The sequence below is a fragment of the Bufo gargarizans genome, chromosome 2 (genome assembly GCF_014858855.1).
Source record: "Bufo gargarizans isolate SCDJY-AF-19 chromosome 2, ASM1485885v1, whole genome shotgun sequence".
Classification (NCBI taxonomy): Eukaryota; Metazoa; Chordata; class Amphibia; order Anura; family Bufonidae; genus Bufo; species Bufo gargarizans.
The window spans coordinates 243,545,613-243,564,735 of record NC_058081.1 but is presented as its reverse complement, the minus strand read 5'-3'; the positions used below and the strand labels follow the sequence as shown (position 1 = coordinate 243,564,735).

At 44.0% G+C, this 19,123-nt stretch overlaps 1 protein-coding gene across 1 annotated transcript in view; it reads right to left on the bottom strand.

Moving 5' to 3' along the window:
• Positions 1 to 18,658, bottom strand: part of LHFPL3 (LHFPL tetraspan subfamily member 3) — a 30,198-nt gene extending 11,540 nt beyond the window's left edge. Inside the window, exon 1 of the mRNA XM_044277168.1 lies at positions 18,126 to 18,658. Within this exon, the coding sequence (XP_044133103.1) occupies positions 18,126 to 18,549 (424 nt within the window). The 5' untranslated portion in view covers positions 18,550 to 18,658. The remainder of the gene's footprint in view (positions 1 to 18,125) is intronic.
• Positions 18,659 to 19,123: the final 465 nt, after the last annotated feature.

Genomic DNA, 19,123 nt, shown 5'->3' with positions numbered 1-19,123 from the left:
GAGAATCACATGTCAGCACAACCCATACTAGCTGAGGCCAGGTGGAAGGGGAACATCCCACATCTCTCAGCAGAGGACTGGACAGAGGCGCTGGAGGCGGTCACTAATGTATCCCCCTCGATTAACAACAGGTTAATCCAACTATTTATGTTGCACCGCAGCTACCTGACCCCCACTAGATTACACAAGATGGGGAGAATTCCCCAACTGCCTGAGATGTTCTCATAATAATGCAGGTTTTTGGCATATGATGTGGGACTGTTCACACATTAAATCATATTGGCAGGCAGTACTTGGGATACTTTTATCACTGGGCTTAGGCCCAATTCCATTATGCCCCAAGTTATGCTTATTGGGTATTGTAGACAATGACGGATGGTCCCACTACAATAAGATATTTCTGAGCGAAACTCTATTTCTAGCCCGCAAGGTAATTGCTCTTAAATGGATGGCGGAAGATCTACCAACATTAGGGATCTGGAAGAGACTGGTTAAGCAGGTGATTCCCTTTGAAAAGGTGATATACAGGTCCTTCTCAAAAAATTAGCATATTGTGATAAAGTTCATTATTTTCTGTAATGTACTGATAAACATTAGACTTTCACATATTTTAGATTCATTACACACCAACTGAAGTAGTTCAAGCCTTTTATTGTTTTAATATTGATGATTTTGGCATACAGCTCATGAAAACCCAAATTTCCTATCTCAAAAAATTAGCAGATCATGAAAAGGTTCTCTAAACGAGCTATTAACCTAATCATCGGAATCAACTAATTAACTCTAAACACCTGCAAAAGATTCCTGAGGCTTTTAAAAACTCCCAGCCTGGTTCATTACTCAAAACCGCAATCATGGGTAAGACTGCCGACCTGACTGCTGTCCAGAAGGCCATCATTGACACCCTCAAGCAAGAGGGTAAGACACAGAAAGAAATTTCTGAACAAATAGGCTGTTCCCAGAGTGCTGTATCAAGGCACCTCAGTGGGAAGTCTGTGGGAAGGAAAAAGTGTGGCAGAAAACGCTGCACAACGAGAAGAGGTGACCGGACCCTGAGGAAGATTGTGGAGAAGGACCGATTCCAGACCTTGGGGGACCTGCGGAAGCAGTGGACTGAGTCTGGAGTAGAAACATCCAGAGCCACCGTGTACAGGCGTGTGCAGGAAATGGGCTACAGGTGCCGCATTCCCCAGGTCAAGCCACTTTTGAACCAGAAACAGCGGCAGAAGCGCCTGACCTGGGCTACAGAGAAGCAGCACTGGACTGTTGCATGTCATTCGGAAATCAAGGTGCCAGAGTCTGGAGGAAGACTGGGGAGAGGGAAATGCCAAAATGCCTGAAGTCCAGTGTCAAGTACCCACAGTCAGTGATGGTCTGGGTTGCCATGTCAGCTGCTGGTGTTGGTCCACTGTGTTTTATCAAGGGCAGGGTCAATGCAGCTAGCTATCAGGAGATTTTGGAGCACTTCATGCTTCCATCTGCTGAAAAGCTTTATGGACATGAAGATTTCATTTTTCAGCACGACCTGGCACCTGCTCACAGTGCCAAAACCACTGGTAAATGGTTTACTGACCATGGTATTACTGTGCTCAATTGGCCTGCCAACTCTCCTGACCTGAACCCCATAGAGAATCTGTGGGATATTGGGAAGAGAAAGTTGAGAGACGCAAGACCCAACACTCTGGATGAGCTTAAGGCCTCTATCGAAGCATCCTGGGCCTCCATAACACCTCAGCAGTGCCACAGGCTGATTGCCTCCATGCCACGCCGCATTGAAGCAGTGATTTCTGCAAAAGGATTCCCGACCAAGTATTAAGTGCATAACTGAACATAATTATTTGAAGGTTGACTTTTTTTGTACTAAAAACACTTTTCTTTTATTGGTCGGATGAAATATGCTAATTTTTTGAGATAGGAAATTTGGGTTTTCATGAGCTGTATGCCAAAATCATCAATATTAAAACAATAAAAGGCTTGAACTACTTCAGTTGGTGTGTAATGAATCTAAAATATATGAAAGTCTAATGTTTATCAGTACATTACAGAAAATAATGAACTTTATCACAAGATGCTAATTTTTTGAGAAGGACCTGTATGTGAACAGAAAATGTCCTGATAAATTCCAGAAAGTGTGAGGTATATGGTGCGAGTCACATTTAAAAATTTCACCGGGATCAGCAGTTTCTATTGGCTCTTAAAAGGTAGGGAACATTTAAAGTCTCACGCGATACCTGTCTAACTCAGTTTGTTGTATTTTTACTGTATATGCAAAAGAAAATGATGTGCTCTCCCTGTACCGAATTGCTTGAATACGTATGTTATTCTTATAATGCATGATTTGATATGTCGTGTAACACTGTATCATATTCACATGAATGTACCACAGAATGCCTTGTTACTCTTCTTTCAATAAAACGAGTAAAAAAAAACAAAAAAACAAGAGCGTGAAGTTAGAGAAAAAAAAACTGAGTGGAAACTGTAAGAAACAAAGATAAATGCACCGAAGCAGACAGACTGGAACCAAACGGACCTTACTGCTCATGGACAGAGTGGCATGGAAAGGACTCTTATGTGGCCTAGGGTATGTAGATATTGGCTGGAAACAGGGACGCTTTAGTGTGCAATGGTCCTTTAAGGGACTGGAAGGTGGACACCAGCCCCCGAAGTCAGTATATCGTTACAGAGAGAGGGCGGGTTAGGTGAGAGTAATTATTCTCAGAAGAACAAAAATGGTGTAAGACTATACACAGATACTAACCACATGGATTCAAGAGGACTGTCAAGTGTTCACTTTTGACTTGAACAATGTCTTAAGTGAAAAAACATGACTTTATGATGTCTTTAATAATGATGCCCCCAAACCCCTGTAATGGCCCGATAGGTGACAAGATGCTAACGTCATTTTTTTCTGTATTCACAGAAATTCCCCCACAGTTGAGGATTACAAAACTATTTTACGGGAGAGGACTGCTAAGGGTACTTTCACACTTGCAGCAGAGGATTCCGGCAGGCAGTTCGGACGCAAACGGATGGCATTTGTCAGACGGATCCGGATCCATCTGACAAATGCATTGAAATACCAGATCCAGCTCTCCAGTGTCATCTGGAAAAATGGATCCGTTTTTTTTTTTTTTGCATTTTTAAAGGTCTGCGCATGCGCAGACCGGAAAACCGGATCCGTTTTGCCGGAACACTTAATGCCGGATTCGGCACTAATACATTTCAATGGAAATTAATGCCGTATCCGGCATTCCGGCAAGTGTTCAGGATTTTTGGCTGGAGAGAAAACTGCAGCATACTGAACTGATGCATCCTGAACAGAATGCTCTCCATTCAGAATGGATTAGGATAAAACTGATCAGTTTTTTTCCGGTATTGAGCTCCTGTGACGGAACTCACGTACACAGACGTAGTCTTCTTCACCACACTGATCCATTCAATTCAATGGGCCACGCACACATCCCTATTTTTTACTGGATCTGTGTGGCCATTACGCAAATTATAAAGCAGGTCCTATTCTTGCAGATGGGAATAGCCCTTTATATGGATGGGAGTGAGAAAAATCTGGAACGTACACGGAAGCCATCTGTATTTTGAGGACTGCAATACAGACAAAGATGTGTGCATAAGCCCATGCTGTGGGGGATTGCCAATGAACACCAAGATAAAAATTACATATTTGTAATTAGCCAGAAGGAATTTGAGAAAATAGAGCAGTAGATGCTTGTAACAAACTTCCAGCAGATGTAGTTGGAAAATCTACAAGAAGTAAAGTCAACACCTTCATCCACTGTGACATACGTGAGGTAATTAATGTATGGAGCGGGCTGCTGCAGTGAGCCGGCTCCATACTTGGCAGATGCTGCAATCAACACTGATCGCAGCATCTGTGAATGCAAGTTCTGAAGCTTCCCAGGCCTGCCAGTGTAAGTAAGATGTGCACGAGGCACAGCTCAGCAGGGAATGTGTCAAAATCCCATTCACCCTAATAGATCACCATTAGGGTAAATGGGACAAGGATCAAAAGATCCCAGGTTCTAGCGCCCTAGGGAGGTTAAAAGTTACTATTATAAACGTAAAAAAAGTAAAAAAATAAAAAACGAAAAACATTAAAATATTAAAAGATTAAATCACTCCATTTCCAATTTTACATATAAAAGATATAAACAATTAAAAAAATAAACATCAGGTATCGTCTGAAAATGTCTGAACTAGGGATCGACCGATTATCGGATTTACCGATATTATCGGCCAATATTCAGGATTTTGAACACTATCGGTATCGGCATCTATTTTGCCGATATTCCGATAGTGTATGGGGAACACAGATCGCGCTGCTGACAGCGCTCTCCGTGTTCCCCTTAGCAGCACAGGGGAGAAGGAGCAGTGTCTCCTCCCCCTGTGCTGCTCCTGCCGCTGCCGCCAATGTAAGGACAGGGGACAGGAGGAGGGGAGGAGCTATGGCCACTGCTCCACCAATGAAGATTAATCTATCATTCATTCATATACAGGAGGCGGGAGCTGCAGGATCACATAGCCGGCTCCCGGCCTCTATGAGCTGTAGCTGCGATCTGCGGTAGTTAACTCCTCAGGTGCCGCGGATCGCAGCTACTGCTCATAGAGGTCGGGAGCCGGCTATGTGATCCTGCAGCCAGCTCCCGCCTCCTGTATATGAATAAATGTGGGATTAAGCTTCATTGGTGGCGCAGTGCGACCCCCCAAGCCCCCCAGTATCAGACATTGGTGGCGCAGTGCGCCCCCCCCCCCCAAGCCCCCCCCCCAGTGGTGGCGCATAGGGCCCCCCCACCCCAGTCGCAGTGCGCCCCTCCACAGGATCCCCTCTCCCTTGCTCCTCCGATCGGAGCCCCAGCAGTGTAATGCTGGGGCTCCGATCGGTTACCATGGCAGCCAGGACGCTATTGAAGCCCTGGCTGCCATGATAAGCTCCATGCTGCTGTGTGCACAAAGCACACAGCAGCAGGGACAGTGTGAGCTCCTATTCACCCTGATAGATCTCTATCAGGGTGAATAGGACAAGGGTTCTAGTCCCTAAGGGGGCTAAAAGTTAGTAAAAAAAAAAAAAGTTACAAAAAAATAATAAAAACACCAAAATATTAAATATAAATGAAAAAGAAAGATTTAAAAAAAAAAATAAAAAATACACATTAACAATAAACATTAATTTTCAGCAGATTTGTGGGAATTTTTTTTTTTTTTCAAAAATGAAAATTCCCAGAATATCGGTATAAATTATCGGCTATCGGCCTGAAAGTTCACAAATTATCGGTATCGGTATCGGCCCTAAAAAAATCAATATCGGTCGATCCCTAGTCTGAACTATAGAAATATTTTTTTTGTGCGGTGAATACCATAATGGAAAAAAATGAAAAACACAAGATTCACCATTTTTAGTAACCTCTTCCCTCCAAAAAATTGAATAACGGTGATCAGAAAGTCATACATACCACAAGAATTGTACCAATTGTACCAATAAAAACTAAAGTTCATCCAGCAAAAAACCTCAGTGGATAAAAATACAAAAAAAGTTATGGCTGTCAGAAAATGGCGAAGTAGTTAAAAAAAAAAAAAAAATATACAAGTTTGTTATTGCCGTGTTTGTATTGAGCCGCAGAATAAGTACGTCATGTCATTTTTAGCATTTTAATTGTGATGTCAAAACCCCAAGAACCTTGGCGGAATTGTGGATTTTTTTTTCAACTTAGGCTACTTTCACACTTGCATTTGGTGCAGATCCATCATGGATCTGCACAGACGGATCTGTTCAGATAATACAACCGCATGCATCCGTTCAAACTGATCAGTTTGTATTCTCTTTAACATAGCCAAGACGGATCCGTCTTGAACATCATTGAAAGTCAATGGAGGATGGATCCGTTTTCTATTGTGCCAGATTGTGTCATAGAAAATGGATCCGTCCTCATTGACTTACATTTTGTGTCAGAACGGATCAGTTTGGCTCAGATTTGTCAGACGGACACCAGAGCGCAATAGAGACGGAACGCGGCAAACTGATGCATTCTGAGCGGATCGTTTTCTATTCAGAATGCATTAGGGCAAAACTGATCCATTTTGAACCGCTTGTGAGAGCCCTGAACGAATCTCACAAACGGAAAGCCAAAGCGCCACTGCGAATGTAGCCTTAGGCTGGTTTCACACGGGCGTGACGGATTTGATCCGGATGCGTTCAGGGTGCGTTCAGTGAAAATGTTGCGATTTTGGCACTAAAACAAGTCAGTGTTCAGTGTTAGTTGTTCAGTTTTTTCCGCGTGGGTGCAATGCGTTTTGATGCGTTTTTCACGCGCGTGATAAAAAACGAAAGGTTTACAAACAACGTCTCTTAGCAACCATCAGTGAAAAACGCATCTCACCCGCACTTGCTTGCGGATGCAATGCGTTTTTCACGCGGCCCCATTCACTTCTATGGGGCCTGTCCTGCATTACAAACGCAGAATATAGAACATGCTGCGATTTCAAAGCATTGCAGAAGTGATGCGTGAAAAACAACGCTCATGTACACAGACTCATTGAAATGAATGGGTCAGGATTCAGTGCGATTTCAAAGCATTGCAGAAGTGATGCGTGAAAAACAACGCTCATGTACACAGACCCATTGAAATGAATGGGTCAGGATTCAGTGCGGGTGCTATGCGTTCACGTCACGCATGGCACCCGCGCGGAAATCACGCTCGTGTGAAAGGGACCTTAGGCTACTTTCACACTCGCGTTTTGTGCGGATCCGTTACAATAATACAACTGCATGCATTCGTCATGAACGGATCCGTTTGTATTAATTATCTGTAACATAGCCAAGACGGATTAATCTTGAACACCATTGAAAGTCAATGGAGGATGGATCCGTTTTTTATTGTGCCAGTAAAAACAGATCCGTCCCCCAAAGTGGAATGGAGACTAAACTGATGCATTCTGAGCGGATCCTTTTCCATTTAGATTGCATTAGGGCAAAACTGATCCGTTTTGGACCGCTTGTGAGAGCCCTGAAAGCCAAAACGCCAGTGTGAAAGTAGACTTACCGGTAACCCCACAAAGAATTACTTCCCATTTTCCACTGACAGGCATGGTAAAATAAATGGTGCCCTTAAAAAATACAACTTATGCCTCAAAAAATAAGCCCTTATATGGCTATATGAATGGAATATTAAAAAAAGATATGGCTACTGGAACCTGGGGAGGAAAAAATGAAAATGCAACATGGCAACATGCAAAACGGTGTAGTCTGATCCTGCTTTTATAGACCTTTCCATTTGTTTTCCACATAATTTTGGTAGGAATAGCAAGAAGTGGGGAAGAAAGGTACCACCGAGTTTCTGACAGAGACACATAGGAGCTGCAGAAACAAAACTATATTTTTTTAATCCAAGACCTTTTGCAGATACATTGGGGTAGTTAAAGGGGTTTTCCGAGTTTTTACTCCTCAGGATAGGTCATCAGTATCTGATTGGTGGGGGCCTGACACCAGGGAGCCCCACCAATCAGCTGTTTGAGAAGTTCTGTGAGCGCTGTGCCCCCTCCCACAACTTTTCCTAGGTTAGTGACGTTGCGTTCATCGATCACATGGCCTAGGAGCAGCTCAGCCCCATTCAGGTGAATAGGGCTGAGCGCGATACCAAGCACAGCCACCATACAATGCACGACGCTGTGCTTGGTCAGCTGTGAGAAGTCAGTGGTGCTCACAGGAGCGCCAACGCCTTCTCAAAGAGCTGATTGGCGGGGGTCCCAGGTGTCGGACCGCCACCGATCAGATACTGATGACCTATCCTGAGAATAGTGATGGATAAAAGGTATACCACGGCACCCTCAAAACGTCAGCGTTTCAATATTTATTCACTAATTCTCAGCGACGTTTCGAGCAGTGTGGTCTTTCTCGAGCATTGCTTGAGAAAGACCACACTGGTCGAAACATTGCTGAGAATTGGTGAATAGATATTGAGACGCTGAAGTTTTGAGAGTGCCGTGGTATACCTTTTATCCATCAGTAGCTGTGACGGGGTGCTTTCAGACTGGCACCTGACACTGCGGGCACCACCACTACAAAATGCGACCGTTGTGCTGCTGCACCCTTCTATTTTTTTATCCTGAAAATAGGTCTTCATTATAAAAATCCTGGAAAATCCTTTTAAAGGGAACTGTCAGCAGATGGCTTTTCAGAGAAAACATACATTTATCAAACTGGTGTAAAGTAGAACAGGCTTAGTTGCCCATAGCAACCAATAAGATTCCACCTTTCATTCTCCAAAGGAGCTCTGAAAAATGACAGGTGGAATATGATAGGTTGCTATGGGCAACTAAGCCTGTTTTACTTTGCACCAGTTTGAAACATTTCCCCCATAGTTGTAAAAAGAGCTGGGCACGCGGAAAAGTGTCTGCTAGGCAGATCCTATGGTTTTCCACACCCAGCTTGATTCACAGGTCTTTCCCTATTTACATATAGGGCAACTCTCTTGACATTTATTTTTAGTAAATACTGTTATTCACCAGAATACAACAATTTTATGAGGACTGACAACTGGATAAAGGGGTGGGACTTTGCTGAAGGGGTCTGCCCATTTACAGTATGACTGTCTGCATTTATCGATAGAATGACAATGTGCAGTGACCCCCTCCCCCCATCCAGTTGTCAATGTATTCATAAATCTGAAGAAGAGATGCATAACGCAGAGTTATCGGCATGACACCCAGAAATCTGAACGGTACGGTAGTGAAACTATGGTGTATAATGTTTTCCGTATTATCTTAGTCAAAAATTTCTGAATTTAAAGCACAGCCCACTAATAAAGGCTAGCATCCATGAATCTGGGAACAACATTCTGAATGATGACAATCTGTTCACAACGATGAACGCCAAGACAAAACATAAAACTATTAAAAATGAATAGATATCAACTGTTCACGCTTTTGAAGTAGGCTGTTGGTTCCCCTTGTAACAGATGTCTTGCTTCTTTAACATGCTGATCAATTCAAGAATAATTAACTTAAAGGTTAACCCAGCCCAAAACAAAATCAATAATTCTGATGGTAGTCAGATAAATTAAATAAGGCTAATATTACTCATTTGAAATATTCCATATCTTGGTGGGCTGTTTCCTGGGGTGGATCCCCTTTTAAGAAGACACATTGAAAAATAAACAAATGCTACTTAAAAGAAGCACTCCCACAAATCATTATTCTCTGGCCTGTTAGAAAGGTACATGATGTAATCTTATTACCAGTGACTGTATTTGTCAGTTATAACTTGCCTTCTGATCCTCAGCTGTGTCATGTGACCAACACGCTGATCTCCAACTGACACAGCATCTTATGTGTGGAATGTCAGTCTCATAGGAAAGAATAGAGAAGTAAAGTAACTGACATCCTGTCCTGTGTCAGTTGGAGATCAGAGTGCTGGTCACATGACACAGCTGAGGATCAGAGGGAGGGGATAAATCACAAATACAGTCACCGGTAAGAAGATTACGGTACCTTCACTACAGATTAAATCATGTACCTAGAGGTCGGAGAATAAATATTTTTGTGTCTAATATTTTCAGGGCTCATTTCATTTTTATAGGCTACCTCTGTTTTGGAGGAACACAAGGTTCAAACCGCAAAGAATTACAATTACAATTTGCTAATATACTTACATCTATTAGGGTGAATAGGACAGGACAAGGGATTAAAAGATCCCAGGTTCTAAGGGGGAAAATAGTTATTAAATAAACTGTAAAAAAAAAAAAAAAATACACCAAAATAGTATAAATCACCCCCATTCCCATTTTTACATTTAAAATATATAAACAAAAAAAATTTCAATGGGTCCGCAAAAAATGGGTACAGCACACCATCTGCATCAGTATGTCCGTTCCATAGCCTCGCAAAAAAAAATAGAACATGTCCTATTCTTGTCCATTTTAGGCATTGTTACAATGGATCTGCAAAATAAAAAAGGATGGCATACGGATGTCATAGTTTTTTTTTGCGGATCCGCAATTTGCAGACCGCAAAACACATACTCTCGTGTGCATGTAGCCTTAGGCCTCATGCACACGACAGTATTTTTTTTTAACGGTCCGCAAAACGGCATTCCGTTGTTCAGTGATCCGTGTCCGTTTTTGTTTCTGTGTGTCTTCCTTGATTTTTGTAGGATCACCAGACATGAAGGAAATAGAAAAAAAATCTAAGTCAAATTTGCCTTGCAAATGATAGAAAAAAAACGGATACGGATCACGGACGCGGATGACAATCTTGTGTGCCACCGTGTTTTTTCACGGACCCATTGACTTGAATGGGTCCGCGAACCGTTGTCCGTGAAAAAAATAGGACAGGTAATATTTTTTTCACGGACTGGAAACACGGATCACGGACGCGGATGACAAACGGTGCATCTTCCGAATTTTCCACGGACCCATTGAAAGTCAATGGGTCCGCAGAAAATCACGTAAAACGGAACAACGGACAGAGGGACACAACAACGGTCATGTGCATGAGGCCTAAGTCAAGGAAAGATCCATTCTCCATAAAAAACTGACGAATTTATTTGCAGGAAGTAGATAAAATCCGATATACAAGGACAGACAGCGCCTGTCCTTGTATATCAGGTGTTATCAACTTGCTACAATAAATGTGTCTTTTTTTATGGTAGCTGGATCTTTTTGTGACTATTTTTTCATACATCACGTTAAATCTTACAAATAAAGGCATCTACAATAAGATGCCAGTATGTTGTTTCATGACAGGGGCTCTGTAATAGGTTTTTACTTATCAACTTGGACTGCAAAGAGGTACGTATATGCGCATCCATAGTTATACCGTAAAAGAATACTTAACATGAAAAATTCACAAAAATTTAAACTATCCCAGCACTTCCTCTGTTCATTTCCTCATTCCTTCCCTTTGATCCGATTCTGTCCCATATTACAATTATAACTGAGAAATGTCTGTGTTCCAGGAGGTCAGCTGTGTCTATAAATGCCCCTTTACACTGCTCGATGTTTGGGCAGATTATCGCTAACAAGTGTTTGTAGGAACGCTCGTTAGTGATAATCTGCCGGTGTAATGGTGCTGACGATTACGCTCGTTCATCGGGTAATGGGATCGTTGGTGTGGTCACCTAAATCGTTATTTGCTGGCGGCAGATCATTCTGTCTAAACACACTCTGCTGCCAGCAAATAATGATTCTGTACAGGGACGAGCTATGGCATTGCTGATCACTCCTCCCCATAATGTGGAGGAGATCATTGAATGTGAATTTGATATTAATTACCTATCCTCAGGATATGTCATCCATATAAGATTGGTGGGAATTCGACGCCTAGGACCCACACCGGCCCCAGCTGTTCAAAGACGTTGCAACACTCCTAGGCTAGTGACGTCACCATACATCATTCTTGTGGCCTAGGTGCAGCTCAGTCCCATTCAAGTGATGTACAGAGCTGTGCTAGGTAAGCTGTAAAGAGACTGCAAGGCATACTGGAGCTCTGCCGCCTCTTCAGCTGATTGGCAGGGACCTCGGGAGAAGAACCCCCCGCCGATCTGATATTAATGACCTAGCCTGAGGGGGTGGAGTCTAGCTGTTATAAGATGTCGCCCATACACAGCACACATAGAAAAAGATATTCTGTTCTCCTATCTCTACTTATCAGGGGCGGACATATCGCCGATGCAGCCTGTTCAGCTGCATAGGGGCCCGGCGTGTGAGTGGGCCCATTCATACTAGTGAGCGCTTCTGGAAGTGGTCACTAGTATCATACTAGTAAGTGCATCCAGAAGCGCTCACTAGTAAGCAAGAGATCGGCGCTTGCTTACTTACCCCTCCGTCTCCTCCAGCCTGACTGTGTACAGCACGCACTATGACCTGATGCTGTACGCAGTCAGGTCACGTGTGCAGCACAGGCTGTTGGAGACAGGACAGGGAGAGCAGGAGAGGTAAGTTTTAATTATTTATTTTAGTCTGATCTGAGGTCTGATATCATGGGGCCCTGGGGTCTGTCACATCATGGGGGGCCTGAAATAAGCATATGGAGGTGGCTGATTCTGGGGTCCGACTCCTTACTAAGCAAGGGGGGGGGGGGGCCTGAATGAGCATATGGGGGGCTGAGCAACTGACATATGGGGGGGCTGAATAAATAAATAACTGATATTAGGGGGGGGCTGAGCAACTGACATATGGGGGGCTGAATAAAAAAACAACTGATATTGGGGGGTTCTCCTGAGTAACTGATATGGGGGGGATTTCCTGGGCAACTGACATATGGGGGGGGGCTGAATAAATAAACAACTGATATTGGGGGGGGTCCTCCTGAGTAACTGATATGGGGGGGGGTCCTGGGCAACTGGCATATGGGGGAGGGGGGGGGGGGTCTGAGCAACTTATATGGGTGCTGAATGGGCATCTGATAGGGGGGTCCTGAGCAACAGATATGGGGGCCTATCTGATCAAGTGACATATGGGTGGGGGGGGGGGGGGCTGCCTATTTTATATACTGTAATATGCAAAATAACTGTTTTATATACTGGCAGACATGGGGGGCACTACGGAGGAGCACTATGGGGGGCCCTATCTTGTATACTGGCACACATGGGGGGCACTATGGAGGGAGGGAGCAATATGGGGGCCCTATCTTATATACTGGAACACATGGGGGGGCACTATGGAGAGGGAGGAGCACTATGGGGACCCTATCTTATATACTGGCACACATGGGGGGCACTATGGAGAAGGGGGGAAAGGAGCACTATGGGGGCATCTTCTGGGGCCCTATCTTATATACTAGCACACATGGGGGGCACTATGGAGAAGGGGGAGCACTATGGAGGCATCTACTGGGGACCCTATCTTATATACTGGCACACATGGGGGCACTATGGAGAAGGGAGGAGAGGAGCACTATTGGGGTCATTATATAGGGAAATTTTACTGGCACACATTATGGGGGCCTTTTATACTGGCACATTGTCAGGCACCATGGGGATAAGGGGAGCCGCACTATTGGGGCACAATATAGGAGTATTTTATACTGGTGCAAATTATAGGGCACTATGGGGACCTTGTCTCAACTAGGGGCACTACAAGTTTTTTGGGGCACACAGTAAGGGGCATTGGCACACATTATGAGGGTACTAAGGGGACATTGGCTCTACAGGGGGCACTAAGAGGAGGTATTTTTAATAAATGTTAAAACATAAAAAAAGTATATATATATATATATATATATATACAGTACAGACCAAAAGTTTGGACACACCTTCTCATTCAAAGAGTTTTCTTTATTTTCATGACTATGAAAATTGTAGATTCACACTGAAGGCATCAAAACTATGCATTAACACATGTGGAATTATATACATAACAAAAAAGTGTGAAACAACTGAAAATATGTCATATTCTAAGTTCTTCAAAGTAGCCACCTTTTGCTTTGATTACTGCTTTGCACACTCTTGGCATTCTCTTGATGACCTTCAAGAGGTAGTCACCTGAAATGTTTTTTACTTCACAGGTGTGCCCTGTCAGGTTTAATAAGTGGGATTTCTTGCCTTATTATAAATGGGGTTTGGACCATCAGTTGCGTTGTGGAGAAGTCAGGTGCATAAACAGCTGATAGTCCTACTGAATAGACTGTTAGAATTTGTATTATGGCAAGAAAAAAGCAGCTAAGTAAAGAAAAACGAGTGGCCATCATTACTTTATGAAATGAAGGTCAGTTAGTCCAAAAAATTGGGAAAACTTTGAAAGTGTCCCCAAGTGCAGTCACAAAAAACATCAAGCTCTACAAAGAAACTGGCTCACATGCGGACCGCCCCAGGAAAGGATGACCAAGAGTCACCTCTGCTGCGGAGGATAAGTTCATCCGAGTCACCAGCCTCAGAAATCGCAGGTTAACAGCAGCTCAGATTAGAGACGAGGTCAATGCCACACAGAGTTCTAGCAGCAGACACATCTCTAGAACAACTGTTAAGAGGAGACTGTATGAATCAGGCCTTCATGGTAGAATATCTGCTAGGAAACCACTGCTAAGGACAGGCAACAAGCAGAAGAGACTTGTTTGGGCTAAAGAACACAAGGAATGGACATTAGACCAGTGGAAATCTGTGCTTTGGTCCAAATTTGAGATCTTTGGTTGCAACCACTGTGTCTTTGTGCGACACAGAAAAGGTGAATGGATGGACTCTACATGCCTGGTTCCCACCGTAAAGAATGGAGGATGAGGTGTGGGGGTGCTTTGCTGGTGACACTGTTGGGGATTTATTCAAAATTGAAGGCATACTGAACCAGCATGGCTACCACAGCATCTTGCAGCGGCATGCTATTCCATCCGGTTTGCGTTTAGTCGGACCATCATTTATTTTTCCAACAGGACAATGACCCCAAACACACCTCCAGGCTGTGTAAGGGCTATTTGACCATGAAAGAGAGTGATGGGGTGCTGCGCCAGATGACCTGGCCTCCACAGTCACCGGACCTGAACCCAATCGAGATGGTTTGGGGTGAGCTGGACCGCAGAGTAAAGGCAAAAGGGCCAACAAGTGCTAAGCATCACTGGGAACTCCTTCAAGACTGTTGGAAGACCATTTCAGGTGACTACCTCTTGAAGGTCATCAAGAGAATGCCAAGAGTGTGCAAAGCAGTAATCAAAGCAAAAGGTGGCTACTTTGAAGAACCTAGAATATGACATATTTTCAGTTGTTTCACACTTTTTTGTTATATATATAATTCCACGTGTTAATTCATAGTTTTGATGCCTTCAGTGTGAATCTACAATTTTCATAGTCATGAAAATAAAGAAAACTCTTTGAATGAGAAGGTGTGTCCAAACTTTTGGTCTGTACTGTATATATATATATATAGCTTGATAAAGGCCTCATTGAGCAGGCCGAAACGTCGCTTGGATTAAAGTTTGGGGTCTTCACCCGTACACCTAAAGCTGGAAGTGCTGCCTCGTTATTTCACCTTTTGTATATCGTGGAGGAGTGGCCTACCTCTGTGGGGATTTGCACCCAGTCCACTAACTCTGACTGTGCTGCTGCACTATTTGTGTTTTATATATATATATATATATATATATATAACTTTAAATCATCCCCTTTCCCTAGACTAAAAAATAAATAAATACATACATAAATAATAAAAAAATATATACATCATGGACATCGCTTCTCTTACCCACAAAAATGGAATAAAATGTGATCAAAAAGTTACACACACTCCAAACTGGTATCGGTAAAAACTACAGATCATCCTGCAAAAAAAATGAGCCCTCACACAGCTCATTAGACATCACTAAAAAAAGTATGTATGTCAGAATATGGCAATGTAAAAAATATAATTCATAGTTTATTATTTTTTCAGTATTAAAACACAAAAAAAAAAAACTTACACATGTGGTATTGTAATCGTACTGGCACAGATAATGAAGGGAACAGGTCAGTTTTTCCACATAGAGAACGCTGTAGGGACAAAACCCATAAAACTGTGGCGGAATTGTATTTTTTTTCTAATTCCATCCCATTTGGATTTTTTTTCCCCGCTTCCCACTACATTGTATGTCATATTAAATTGTGGCATTAGAAAGTACAATTTGTCCCGCAAAAAAAGGCCTCTTATGGATATGTGAACAGAAAAAGAAAAAACAGGGAAGAAAAAACGAAAACACAAAAACGAAAAAAAAAAACTCCAGTATCCAAGTCAAACTATTGATTTGTGGGTTCCAGCTTCATTGCTTCATGGTTGGCTCCGCAGGTCCCGGGTCTTTGGGGATCAATATCCTGTTGACGGGGCTGCAAGTGACCACTGCAACCAATCACTGGTCACAGCGGTGACCTGTCACCTGTGCGGCACGTGATCCAGTGAAACGTATGAGAGGGCTCAGGAGTAAAACAGCATGTGCATTTGAGCTCCAATGGCTATTGGCTGACAACTGTAGAGGCTCTGGGGTGAAATAATAAATGAAACCCCCGAGAAGTTACACCGCTATGGAAACTCCACCCCTCAAGGTATTAAGGGGTGGAGTGAGCATTTTGATGCCACAGGTATTTTGCAGAAATTAACGAGCAGCAGACCATGCAAAATTGCAAGTTTTCCACATATATGGCATTTCAGTGCCCAATATATTGTGCCCAGCTTGTGCCATCTCAGACACACCACAGTTCTTGAATTGATAGGCGGGTTCTACTAGGTGCAGAAATGCCATAAATATGAACGTAAGCTGCTGTATAAGCTCAGAAGGGAAGGCGCGCCATTTGGCTTCTGGAGCACGGATTTAGCTGGAATGGTTTTTGGGCGCTACATAACATTTGCACAGCCTCAGGGGTACCCAGACAGTGGAAACCCCATTTTGGAAACTACACCCCTTAAGTTATTTATGAAGGGCTGAGTATTTTGACAACACGGGTGTTTCCCAGAAATTAATGAGCATGGGACTGTGGAAAATGAAAATTGCAAGTATATGGTATTTCAGTACCTAATATGCCTTGCCCAGCTTGTCCCATCTAAGACACACCACACCCTTTAATTGTTAGGCGGGTTCTACTGGGTACGCAAATGCCATAAATGTGGATTTTGACGGGTTGGTTTATGGGCGCCATGTTGTTTTTGAACTGCCTCTGGGATACCAGTACAGCCATTTTTTCTTGACGGAGCTGTGTGAGGGCTTATATTTTTGCAGGATGAGTTGTCATCAATAGTTCTATTTTGAGGTACATACGACTTTTGGACCACTAAACGCTTTTTGGGAACCAGGATGAAGAAAAGGCAGCAACTCTGTCACTCCTTTTTGGGTTTTGATATTGCGGCGTACGCCGTGTATGAAAAATGGCATGTCATCTTTATTCAGCTGGGCAGTACAATTACAGAGGTACCGATTTTACACATATAATTTTCTGAACAGAAAATCATGTTTTTGTACTTGGAGTACATATGATTTTTTAATTGCGTGTTCTGGCATAGTTTTTATTTTTTTCACAGCAATCACCTGACGGGTTAGATCATGTGATTTTTTTTTTTAAGAGCAGTGCGTTATGGATGCTGTCGGTAAAAGCCAGGCCCCTGTACTGATCAAGTGAGCAGTTTCTGTGCCCATCCGATCATGTATGGCGGATTGCGGGAAGTCACTTCTCAATGCACTGTACATGTCCATTCAGACGTCTGAAGTTCACGGTCCGCATCCGTTCCGCAATTTTACAGGCCGGGTGCGGACCCATTAATTTCAATGGGGCCGCAAAATACGCGGACAGAAAACCATGCATCCGTTTTTCTGTTCCTCGGTCCTGCAAAAAAAAAAAAAAAAAACTCGGGCATGTCCCTAATCTTGCCCACAATCGCAGACAAGAATAGGTATTTAATCACAGGGCGGTCCACAAATTGTGGAAAGCACACCGCCGGTATCCGTGTTTTGCGGATCCGCAATTTGCAGACAGCAAAACAGTTGCGGACATCTGAATGGACCCTAAGGTGCATGTTGGGAAGGGGTCAACTTAGTACAAAGATTGTGCACCTATGTATAGAAATCCACAGGAAGCTCTGACTACATATTTTGCTATCTAGTTTTACCGTATTACTGTTTTCACTTATAAGGGCTCGTTCACATCTGCGCTTGATGTTCCACCAAAAAGTGCACCCAAAAATACAGCACTTATGTTATTTTTGCTCTTCTGCCCTTTTAACGGACCAGTATAATGGAAACTGCGAGCGCTGATGTGAACATGGCCTAAATTCCAGCACCCAGAATACATGGAAACTAGTGCAAACAGAAAGGGCCAGTGTTGACCACAGCAGCCAATCAGATTCCAGCTATCATTTTCCTATGGTGGTTAGCAAGATGAAAAATGGGATCTGATTGGTTGCCAGTCCTGCCCTAGTTTTTGGGCACCAGGCCCATTGTTCTTCACTATGGTAGGCCTACAATGGAGGGGGGGGGGGGACACTGGCATTCTTGTAGTCTACATGGGTTTTAGGAGGTAAACTTGCTACTAATTTCTCCTCAAAGTTATGGAATGTATGGAAAGATCAAGAATCCAGATACTCACCCACTGGGCAGTGCCAGGCAAGCAGAGATCAGCCAGGTGAGGGCAGCTGATCGCCACATGGACTTCCCTCTTGAGGCCAGCAACTCACCTGAGGAAAGCTGCATCCAGGCGCAGATCTTATACACGGTGGCCGTGTTACAGAAGAAGAACAGGACGAAGGACACGATGCAGGCGATGATGAGCGTCATGGACAGGCCGATGAAGAAGGAGGCGGCTTTGAAGGCTCCGGAGGGAATGGAGGAGAAATCAGTGAAGCTGCCGGTGCAGGTGAGCTCTTTGGAGAAGCCGCTACCGATGCAATAGTGGAAGAGTCCGAAATAGCCGGCCTGAGGGGTGTCCACGCCGTCCCCTATCCAGTAGGGCTGGATGAAGCAAACGATGTTGACGATGGCGAAGAGGATGGTGAAGATCGCCCACAGCACCCCGATGGCCCGGGAGTTGCGGATGTAATTGGCGTGGTAGATCTTGGCCGCCTCCTGGGGGGACAGCATCGCTAAGCTTTGGTCTGGCATCCTGGACGTCGCGGAGGGGGACACTGCTGACTGACGAGACAAATCACAGCAGCGGCGGCATGGAGGAGAGAGACTGATGCTGCGAGACACAGCCCGTCATGGAGACTCCCTATCCACACACACAGCAGACCCGTCCTCTGAACTAGCTCTGCAGACCGTTAACGGTCACTGCGACCCGCAGCAGAGCTGCATCCTAATGTGTCAGGAGCAGAAGGTACCACGACGAGAGGGGAGGGGAGCGGCCAAGGCAGGAACGTATGCTGGGTGTCTGAGCAGAGATGACAGGAGGGTACCAATCGCGGCGTGCACGTGACATCCCTCCTCATCCCCCCTATTGGTGCAGCGTGTGAGCGAGCCCAGGGCACGTGCTGGTGACGAGGGGGCGCGGGAAGTGTGAGGTGAGGAGATGGGCTGCCTCTAAATATAGCTGCAGCTCTGGCTCTCAGTTATAGTGTGTGGCAAAGGGCTGAACCAATCAGACCTACAGTACCTACCTACCAGGGGCGACTGGGAGCCCTGGAAAAATGACTAAAAGTGGTATGGTCCAAATGAATGGAAGGTTGAGCCAGCAATA